Source organism: Volvox carteri (assembly GCF_000143455.1).
Source record: "Volvox carteri f. nagariensis unplaced genomic scaffold VOLCAscaffold_6, whole genome shotgun sequence".
NCBI lineage: Eukaryota > Viridiplantae > Chlorophyta > Chlorophyceae > Chlamydomonadales > Volvocaceae > Volvox > Volvox carteri.
In genome coordinates, this window is record NW_003307549.1 from 828,557 (window position 1) to 839,685 (window position 11,129).

The window sequence follows — 11,129 nt, forward strand, 5'->3', positions numbered from 1 at the left end:
CAGGTGCCTGCGCGTCGGCGCGGCTTGCTGCGCTCAGGGCGGCGCGAGGGGGCGATGATGGTGACGGAAAAAATGGCGGCGGTGACGCGGAGGCTTGGAAGGTTGCGGTGTCCGTGGTGGTGACGTTTTTCGGGGCGGTGATGCTGACGGCCGTAGCTGTGTGGCTTTGGCAGCGACGGCGGCATGGAGGCCAGGAAGGCGGCTTCGGAGGTTCACTCACCAACCTGCAGACTGCTGAGATGGCGGAGTATCAGAAACATTCAATTTAATAATGCAACGTGCTGTTAAGAACTGAAAATATTTTAAACATATCAAACTTAAGAATGTTTAACTCGGGATCGAACAGGCGACAAACCGCGATAACCACTGAGATTGGGTAAAGTAGGAAAAGCAGGACGCGGCTTGCACAAAATTCAACGAGCACCCAACGTCCCATGGGTAAACACATGTGTGTGTGTGTGTTACATGGTTGGGGGTGCATGACCCCGTACCTGTAAGATTACCCATTCGAGCCGAAGGCCTAATGGCAATACTACAACGCCTAAAAGCCACGAAGGAAAGGAAAACACCGCACATCAGCCCAGACTAGCGTCCAAAGGGGGTAATTGAGTTTCAGTGAGCCCACATACGTTCCAACATCCTCGCCAGACGTACTGGTTCCCATTTCATGGCCTCCAACACGCTCTGTTGATGATCGAATCCCTCTTCAGCATGAATATCATTATAGGCTGGGCATTCCAATAACACGTGTTTTTCATCCAAAACCGCTGCCCCCTGGGGACATGGTACTTGCCTCTTCATGCTCTGTTTGCCTCCAGAGCCCAGCAACATAAACGAAACTGCATTAGCTTACGATGTGCTAAACGAGGAATGTAAACCTTAGCATGTGTTGGCCACTTGACGGCTGCTGCTCCCGAAAAGGCAGCCCCATCCAGTGCTTATACTTCGCCATTTGCACTCCTGGTTGCTTCCCATCTGATGGGTACTCCTCTGGCAAGACAGTCAGACGCGTATGGTCCCAGCCGCTCATCAAATGCTCCCTTAGTGCCATTATCATCGCTCCTTCGGGTAGAGGCCTACTCAACCAGTCAACACGCTCCTTTACCCCCATGGCTTCTTGCGGTATTCCGCTCCAAGACGGAAAACAGTCGTAACAAGGAGGTTCCCCAACCCACCCATTCGGGCTTGGTCAGAGCATTGATTATCTCCTGCCGTAAAACTGCATGAACAAGGGACGCGCACTTGCTTTTGAAGGCGGTTCCAGAAACGGAGGATCTGTTTCACCATGTAATACTGTAAGGGGAGCTCAGCCAGCTCCGCATACAACAGCCTGTGTGATGACCGTGCCGCCCCCACTACCTGCCTCATGAATAAAATCTGCAGCTGGACTGGGCTATCCTTCAAACGGGCTTCAAACATCCCGCCCTGTCCACGACCTCTGCCAGTGCAAAAGGGCCCCACGCCTAGCAGCCATACAACAGAATTGCTCGGACTGTATGCAAAGCACTGCATTCGCACGTCGGGGGCAAACAGTTTCATTTTGTCCAGCGTTGCACTTAAGGAAAACATAGCGGACCGACCTGTATCACATAACTGCTGACGGCACGCACCAAAAGGCCGTTTTGGCCCGTATACCAAGCCCAGATAGCGAGCGCTATCTTTGGCAGGTACTACCTGGCCTGATAGCCGTAACTGTTGACATCTCCCGCTAAGTTCCGACTGCTGGGTGCCATCACATGCAAAAACAAGCCTTTCACACTTTGAGACACTTGGTCGCATCCCAAAGGCTTCACAAAACAAGTCCACAAGATGTAGCAACTCAGACATTCGCTCTAGTGACGTAGCTAGCAGACTAACATCGTCTGCATACAACAGTATGGAGACGCGCTTGCTGTCCACAAGGGGTGTGTCATGCTTACGTACTCTAGCTTCTACAAGGTCATGAGTATCAATCAGATCAGCTAGCGTCTCAATGAAGAGTTTAAACACATGTACATATAACATACAGACTTCGGCATCTTATACCAGATTTCGAAAGCACATTATCGACAGAAACTTTCGGGCTTAGAGCAATGAGTGGCTGAAGAGGTGCCTGGCAAGGTGCGCCTAACCGTAACCTAACGGGAACGACCACCGGAGCACTCTAGCCGAAGCATTAGTTCCTAATTTGCCTGGTCTGCAGAGCCCAACAACAAACACTGGCTGAGAGACAAGGAAGAGAAGAATACTAAGCTTACAAATAATGGTGTAGAGATGCCTTAAATAAGCAGCCTTGCACGACACAGAGTCGTACTGATCAAAGCCAAACCATACCTACTCGGTAACGAACACAAATCCCTTACACGTAATGTATGTATGATGTGTGAAACAGGGGGGTGTATCTTCGCCCGTGGCAGCTACCCTGCGAAACCCTGCCTTCCCCGGTATTTCGGGGCCCCCTCATCCAGTCACCCTAGTCAACTTCTCAGTGAATCGCTCAGGTTCCGCACCCACCACCAGCATCCAACGGAATCTGCCGGGTCGACAGCGGCCCAACTCCATTCCTGGTCGGCTCGCAGGTGAATTTTATCCCAGGTCACCACCGTCCATCAACTAGGGGCGCATATATGTATGTATGTATGTATGTATGTATGTTTTGGGACCCAGTTACATGCATACGTTGCATGACGATGTGTGCGGGGCGGCTGAGGAGCGGCTGAGGAGTTATTATGAAACGGAATGTGGCTCATGTCTGGGCATTACGTGTTTTGGAAAATCTGTTTGTGTACCCAAGCGCCGGCGAACTTCAGGAGCTCATAGGTCTGGCTCATGGTGTTCGCTGGCGGTCTTCCGCAAAGACTCCGTTACACGCCGAGCACACGACAGCCCCTCCGGGGCAGTAGTGAACAAAGCTGGGATGGAGAAGGGAATCGGACGTACCGACGATTAGGCCGCAAAGTCCCAAGTCAGCACGTTCAATAGCACTACGATGCTCTTCAAAAATTAAGAAACACAGACGCTTCGCAACTCAAAAAGGAGCTCACCTGTTCCAGAACCAGGCAACGCGCGTCCGTCGTATTTGCAAAACTCAGGTCTACAGGAAGGGCTCCTCAACCTAGATGTACGCCAGGCTGATATGGAGTCCGTGCCTTATATGAGTTTTTCCTTTCTTCCTTCTTTTTGACTTCGCTAGCGGTCTATGAGCGTCCTGGCTCTTCTGGGCCTTAAGAACTCTCGCAGATAACACAACATAGCAAAACTCAGAGAGCCTATAGGTGTGTTGATTTCCGTATTTGATTCATTTTCAGCCTGCATATGCGCTCGCACAATCTAGCGCATGAATGCCTCATTCGGACCTCCGCGCGACCTTCGTTTCCGCGGTGCCGTGCATGTACAGGGTCTAAAAAGGAAAGCGATATTGGGTCTGGATAACGAAGATTCCGAGGGAAGGTTGTTGGTTGAGGCGCGACAAGCCGTTCTGGCTGAGTAAGCAATAGGACCTTATCCTGCAAGCGCAGTCCATGTGCCTTTCATAGTAGGTGGTCGTATCACGATCGATAAATCATGGTATTTGGCAGTTTGGCGATGTTTAAGCAGCCCCTCGCACAAATGTGTCCGGTCGTACTGTGCCGAAGAAACCCTCCGTACTTCGTCCCAAAAGCCAGGAGCGAATTTTGCCGCGCGGATGCGCGCGTGCGATTCTCAAAATGCGCCTGTACAAGTGTATATAAAATTTCTTGGCGGAAAAGGACCAGGTGCGCCAGCGCGTTGCTCAGGTGGGCATGTTGGCCATAGCCGCACGCGGCATGCAGGCTGGACTATTGCGTGGATGCTTTGCAGTAACTAAAAGCACCGAAAGCCAACGTCGTAGCTTGCAACTCTGGGCTCGTGAAACTGCCGCGGAAGATGAAGCGCTGGCGAAGAGGCAGTTGTATGCAGCATCTTGTTCAGAGTAAAGTCAAATTACAAAGCTGCGCAAAGTATAACATACATAAACTTAATTAAACATAAGAACAGCTAAGAAGTTTAGAGCCTTGTCGGTGACATGGACGCCGCTGTTGGCTTGGGACAGCTATTTGCTGTGCATAGGGACGTGCCCGCGTTAGCCGTGTTGCAACAGCTCAGGATGGATTTCAGCCAGCAACAGCCTCAAGAGCTGCTGCACAACCACCGGGAATGCCTTCAGTTGGGCACGTGTAGTTTTGGTCGGCGGGGTCGAGCAACGTACGCAATGCGCACAGAAACCAAGGTGCAGCGTTCTGTAACATCGCCAACATATCCGGTACGCGGTGGCAGGCTTGCCGAGCACGAAATGAAGGGGGGGTCGCATCTCACCATTCAACTAAGCATGCATGTGCTCGGTTGAATGCTCGGTAGCGTGCGAGTTTACCCCTATCAGGATGTTTGTTTGCATATCCCTCCAAGCGAGAGGGCTTGGACCTATGCTGATGTTCGTTCCAAGAAGTGAACTGACGACTGATGCTACAGTGAAAGATTTGCACGTAAATTCGCCCGTGCAATAAAATGCCCTGTAACTCGCTTACGCTAATCTCACATTCCAATATCCCACTGCACTTTCCTCTCCAGCCTGGCCACATTCTCTTCCTCGCAAACGTACTTGGGCACCTTACAATCCAACACCATACGTGCTTTGGAAACGCGGGCAGCTGCTTCACAAGGACCCCCCTATTTGTAGGCACGGCTTTGATGTGGACCTTTATGGAGTACGGCTAAGGGTTGCTGCCTTGTATAACAGTCCTAAAACTGGTTGCGTTACGTGGCACATTTTCAGATTTCTCAAGATGTTTTCGTTGGTTAAATCGTTTCGATCGTCAAGACGCACGATTCTGCTTTTAGCTCTGAAAAAAGCCAGGGCTTGGTAGGAAATGGCCTCGAATCAGCCTACGGTGAATGTAAAATGGTCATCCAATGGAATTGCAAATATCGGTACATGCAATCCTTTGCTGGAGGACTCCGACTAGTCGGCAGTGACTGAAGCGTTTTTCGCGAGTTGCAAATATTCGAAAAGCTCGTGTATGCTTGGGAACTTTACCATTTGTCAGATTTCCAGGATGTGCCATTTTACAGCATTGCCTGTACACTTAATTCAAACTATTCTGAGCAACTCTGGCAGCGGTGGCCCAGCTGCTGCAAGGACGTGCAAGCTGCTCGCGGCTATGTGGAGGAACGCTTTAACATTTGTGCCCATGGCATCACGCTTTCTCCTGGCGCGTTATGGCCCCTTGACAGCAGTCCGGCATCTCTACAGTCTGAGTCATCATAGCCAGTTATCGCATAGAGCGAGCGCCCAGGAGCAAGATGAAATAATATCTGAAATATTGCGGGAGCTTTGTGAGGCAGGGGCGGAGGTGCGTCAACGCTATACAACAGCTTGACAGAAGTTGCCAAATGGGAAGGCTAGATCAATCTGAAAAAATAAATCAGATTCTTTGCGGTCCTGCCTTGCACTGTCACCTTTGTTGTTCTCCTTGAGACAACATCCATACCTCTGTTTCCCAACACGCTTTTACCAATCACTCGTCGCGCCCTTGACCCCCTCGAGCCTCACCCGCGCTACCGCACGTGCGCCACCTTCCTTTTCCTTCGTGCAGCTCGCGCTCCATGATGCGTTGCTGCTGATGCAAGCAGCCCGTGCTGGACACATAAGCGTGGTTTCCGAGCTGATTCGGGTAGCAAAGCCCAGCACGTTTGCTCTCTCACGTGCACTCACTGCTGCCTCCGAAACCGGCCGCCGCGAAGTCGTACGGGCCCTCCTCGCGGCTGGCGCGCCGGCGGCGGCATACCAGAGCGCCGCGCTGTCAGCCGCGGTGGCCCACGGCGACCCCGAAGTGGTCTACGTGCTCTGTGCCACCGGCGCTGACCCGGCGGCCGACCATAGCCGCGCTCTGCGGCGTGCCGTACAGCTCGGCCACATTGAAGCAGCTAGGACACTGCTCCAGTACGGCGCTGATGTACGAGTCATGTGCAGGTATGGAAGGAGACAATATGCATACCAGCTTTTTCCTACCTGCAGTGCCTATATGCGCCAACCATTTAAAACCCACCTGTCTGCCTGTTTGTCTGTCGGTCTAGCCACATCTGTCTGTCTGTCTGTCCATCTCTTCCCCCCAGTGCCGTGCTCCTTCACGCCTGCCAGCTTCCCGTCTTCGTCAGTACGGCAGCCAGGGCCGCCACGGAGCCGCGGGTGCCGGGGTGTGGCGGCGGCGCCCTGCTGTACCCCTCCGCTGCCGCCGCCGCAGCCGCCAGCCCCTGCTGTGCTGGCGGCTCCGACGGCGACTCCGACAGCCAAAAGACGTGCAACGATGTCGAGAGGCAGTCGTTAGAGCTCGTGCAGCTGCTGCTCCGTGCGGGCGCGGATGTCCGGTGGCACGGTCGGCCTGCCTTGGAGGCGGCGGCGTCCAGGGGCTACAGAACCCTGGTCGGGGTGCTGCTGGCGGCGGGGGCTGATCCGGCGGCGTGCAACAGCTCAGCGTTGGTGGCGGCGAGCATTCAGGTACGGCGCCGTACACTCCGGGGCTCCGGAACTCGGGGTGCAGCCCTCTGCCTGCATGGAGACGCAGACGTTTACCTCGTGCGTGATGTAGTAATGAAGTGAGGAATGTGGGCTACCAGGCGGCGGTATTGGCACCAATCTCTCTACCAACCTCATTGCGGTTCTATAAAAGGGGTTATTAGTTGGTTGGTTGGTTGGTTGGTTGGTTGGTTGGTTGGTAGTTGGTCTATACAGCCGCGGTGAGGCTTAGGTCAATGGCAAGAAGGGCTCTTTTTTGCCGAACATGACGGTCACAGCAGCAATGATTCGCCGCCGCCACGAAGCATGGTGATGACCGCCCGGGTCGCCTCACCGCCAGCAGGGCCATGTGGACGTCGTTGACATGTTGCTCGAATCTGGAGCTGACCCGTGGGACGTTACCGACTTTGCAATACGCACTGCCAGCGAGCGCGGCCACGCGTCCGTGCTGCGCACCCTTCGCCTGGCGCAGCTGGCCACCACCAGCAGCAGCGTCCCCACCGGCGAGGACTTTAGTGGGCTCCAGGGCTCCAGTGGCGGCGGACTCGGCGACGGCAGCCACACGCCGCCTACGTTGGTGGCGCCCGCGTGTAGATGGTCGGTGTCGCCGCCGTTCGCCTCGGCGGCCGGCGGCCGCTGGTCGGCCTGTTTGCCTGTTGTCGCCACGCCCTCCACGGGTGCGGCGGGGGCTGTGCTGGGTACGACGGAGGGGGAGACCCTGGGCGCCGTCTTGCGTCGTACATGTATGTATGAGAGCCCGCCGTGCGGGTTTGACAGATAGCGGCGGGAAAGAGGGTGGTTGGGTTTTAGTTGTGGGTCTTGGCTTTTGGATCGGCTGATGTGTGGTGTGTGTGATGCGGGGTTCTTTTGTTTTGGCGGGAGGGCTTCTTTCTGTTCCCCCCCCCAAAAGGACATTTGCAGTGTTCGGGCAATGTTGGACCGGACGGGCGGTCAGTTGGATGTACGGCGCATGTGGTGGCGGCGCGTGGTTTGAGCTTGCAATCGCGGTGAGGTGCTGACAGGGTACTTCCGCGAGGGGGGCTTCCACTTCTACAAGCACTTGCGTAGACACGTAGGCGATGTTCCTTCTTTGCGCACACGCACACGCACTGAAATGGCATGATTGATGTTCTTGAATCTATTCATTGAAAGCTCACCGCCGTATGTATAAAGTACAAGAATAAAGGTGGAGTCATACATAAAAGGAGTCGAGTGACAGTCGAGTCCAACCCTCTTGGTTGTGCATTGGTTTGGTTTCGTAGCCGATTGACCTCGTCTTGATGACTTTGATTTTTTTGATTGACGCTGCGGCCGCTGATGCGCTGGTGGTTGCGATGATCATGGTGATGGTGACTGCGGCGATGGTGATGGCAATGGCTGTGTTTGCGATGATGGGAGTGATAAATGGCAGTGATGGCAATTTCATGGATTAGCGAGGCTGTGGCGATGACAGCGGCGGGTGGTAGCGCCCTTCGCTATCGGGCAGTCAGCATGATGCCGTACGGTGCCGTATACGCGCATTGTGGACCCATACGGCCAACGCGACGTGACATTTGCCCAACGAACCGTTTTTGGTGGTTGGATCACTCCTCTGCACGCATGTGTGTCTGCATGTGTGTCACTGCATCTCTCTGTATGTATGTATGTATGTATGTATAATCATTCCAATTCCTTGCTTTGGCTCCTTTCCAATCGGGAGCTCTGAGAGAGCCCCGCGCGATGTGAGCCTGTTTTGGCAACGTCGGTGTGGAGGCGCTGCTATGACAGATACGCGTTTCCGTACGGCGAGAAAACATTTTCGAAGTTCAGGGTTGCGTAGGTTTTTCGCTCGTTTGTGGTTTGAGCACTGGGCTGCTTCATAACCTTGTTTTGCTGTTATTCAGGAAGGGCAGGCGGTGGGGACCTAGAGTTTGAATTTTGGTTTTAAATCAATGGACATCAGCCGCTTTGGAGCCTTTTTATTAACGCCTTTGTAAGGGCCCGGAAGATGGCGGCAAGGGCTTTTATTTGAAAACAAAACGCTAGTAATGCAAATATCTCCCGGCCGGACACGCTTTGCCACAGCCCATGGATTGCTTTTGATAGGCGGTGAACGTAACGGCGGGATCCGCGTTTTTACTTCCAAGGACCAGAGCCCGCACTGTATCTGTTTCTTGGTTGTTGTTGTTGTTTCAGCGCCGCAAGCAAAACGACATCTATTTAACGCGACAGCTAGGACAGGTTAGGATCGGATCTAAGCGGTAACGCAAGCTTGGGGGACTGCCGCTTATTTAGCTGCCCAATAAAAAATCCTTGTATGCGACGGTCTGCCCGGTTACAGCGCTATGCGTGGCTGGGGGATTTGCACACGTGGCTAGAGACGCAAGTGCGCGGCGCAATAGGGGCCGCCAACGGGCAGCCGTCGCGCGCGCGCGCGCGCGCGTGTGTGTGTGTGTGTGTGCATATGAAGGGTAGGAGGCATCGCACGCGCCCACGTTCTCGCTAAGGCTCTGTCACACGAGTCGCGCACTGAACCTGAAACACGAGAGCGGGCAGTGTTTATGGGTGTGTTTGTGTTTGTGGGTGCAAGGAAAGAGGATGGTTTCTGGCACAGAGTCAGTCAGTATGTATATCGCCTGTGTGCCGCCTGTGTGTCGACGTAGGGTGTGATTGCAGGGTGGCGGAGACAGTTATGAATATGCGCGTAATGGCATTACAAGGCCCGAGGCTGCCCACTTGCATTAAGATATATGCGCGCGCGCGCGTGTGTGTGTGTGTGTGTGTGTGTCCGGCGTCCTTGGGCCCCTCCCTCCTGCCGTCCCTCCCTCCCTCCCTCGTCGCTCGCGTGGCGTTCTGATACCTTTGGCGGGTAGTAACGCAACCTTACAAGATGTAACCGTATACACATACATACATATATCTCAGGCGGCTGGCAGGGGTTAAGGCCGGACTTCTGCTCCCGGCCGACCCGGGTTCAAATCCGCCTGCCGGCTCCTCGGGAGTTTGAGGAGTGTTGAAATGGGAGATGGCCCCCCATCTTGTGGACGGTGTAGGACGTGATAAAATCAACTCGCGAGCTGACCAGGAACTAAGTTGAGGCGCCGTTGATCCGCTAGATTTGGTTGGATGCTGGTGGTGAGTTGCCGAACCCAACGAATACATTCTGAAGTCGGATGGGGTGAGGGATTAGGGTGCCCCTCTAGCAGGGGAGAGCAGGGACTGCCCCGGGAAAGGGGGCCGCTGGCGAAGTTAACCACCCTGTAACAACATATATATATCTCACTCACGCGACTCACACATACATACGTACATACACTACTTGGGCAACTCGCCGCCGCGCCGCCACCTGCCTCCCCTATCTCTGCACACACGGACATACATACATGTACATACATACACACGTACTCGGGACTCCATGACACGCGGTGACGGCAGCGGCCGCAGCAGCCGGGTCAGCAGCTAACGACGTACTTGCTGGACCCGACGGCATAGATGCCCCTGATGACGTGGCGCCGAGGATGATGATAATGATGACGACATAACGCTCACAAAATGTTTCAAGATCAACTCCGTCAATAATAGAGTCGACACAAATTTGAGACCCGACGACGCCCTTGTGATGATGTCGATGATGCCAATGATATCAGGTCAGCGGCAGTGCCGACGACGACGTCGGTGGTGTCGACGATTACGTCCACATCGAGGCCGTCCTCGTTGTCGTCGTGGTGGTGTGTACTGGCGTCGTCGCCGCTGCCGTGCTGAGACCCTCCAGCACGTGGGTCCTCCACAACGCCCCGTCAAGTGCCGCCCGCATGTAGCGGTCCTCCGCGTGCGGGTCACCACCCAGGGAGCGCCACTCGTGTCCGGGTACGGACAGCACTCGCCAACCCCGAATCTCCAAGCATCGCCGTTTGGCCAGTGTACGACCAAGAGGCCTGTACGGAGGTTTGAAAAATAGTACGGGCGGTACCGCATGCACGGCGGAGGTGGCGCAGCAGCCAGTCAGGGGAAAGCTCCGGGAAAAAGTAACAAAAAGGAGAGGAGGACAGTTATGTATGGAAGCTCTGTTGTATTCGACTAAAACAATCTCCTCCCATGCACCTGACCTTATTAAGTCTAGGGTAACCCGCAGCTCCGAAACCACTGAACTGCTCCATCTCGGAAAAGAACTCATCTCGGAGCTCTTGTTGTTCTCAATTTCCCGCTCCTGTATTTCCTTTCCCCCTCCCCAATATATACACACACATACACACACACATACACACACACGCGCGTGCGCTCCTCGACATACAGGTCTCGAACCCGGCCCCGCCTTCACTCCGCCCGTCACACCGGAATGGCCGCGAGCACGTGAAGTGTGAGGGTCCATCCACCTCCACCGCCACACGCCTTGGCAAGAGCAAGAGCAGCAGCAGCAGCAGCGCCCGTGGTGTTGTTTTCGTTGGTGCGGCAAGGGGAGGTGGGAAAGAGGGAGGGACGGGGAGGGAAATGAAGCGAGGGGGGTTCTGCCATCTCAACGTTCCCCCCGCCATCACGACCACAATCACCTCAACACACACCTGAAGCCCGCTTGGTGTCCAGTCCCTACACCACATTTTTTTGCTTCTCCCCTCTTCACCCCTCTTCACCCCCTCTCTCC

The 11,129-nt window shown here is 54.5% G+C and overlaps 2 protein-coding genes across 2 annotated transcripts in view; both read left to right on the forward strand.

The window, feature by feature from the left end:
- Positions 1–5,186: 5,186 nt before the first annotated feature.
- On the forward strand, positions 5,187–7,292 carry VOLCADRAFT_87656 (uncharacterized protein; the record flags this gene model as incomplete). The annotated part of the gene is made up of 4 exons (XM_002947311.1): positions 5,187–5,348; positions 5,592–5,968; positions 6,112–6,493; positions 6,855–7,292. The coding sequence occupies 4 exons, from the start codon at positions 5,187–5,189 to the stop codon at positions 7,290–7,292; spliced, it is 1,359 nt and encodes a 452-aa protein (XP_002947357.1).
- A 2,613-nt stretch (positions 7,293–9,905) lies between these two features.
- Positions 9,906–11,129, forward strand: part of VOLCADRAFT_87657 (uncharacterized protein) — a gene marked incomplete at both ends in the record, with an annotated part of 2,110 nt that continues 886 nt past the window's right edge. Inside the window, 3 exons of the mRNA XM_002947312.1 lie at positions 9,906–9,941; positions 10,138–10,218; positions 10,784–10,949. Of these exons, the coding sequence (XP_002947358.1) occupies positions 9,906–9,941; positions 10,138–10,218; positions 10,784–10,949 (283 nt within the window). The remainder of the gene's footprint in view (positions 9,942–10,137; positions 10,219–10,783; positions 10,950–11,129) is intronic.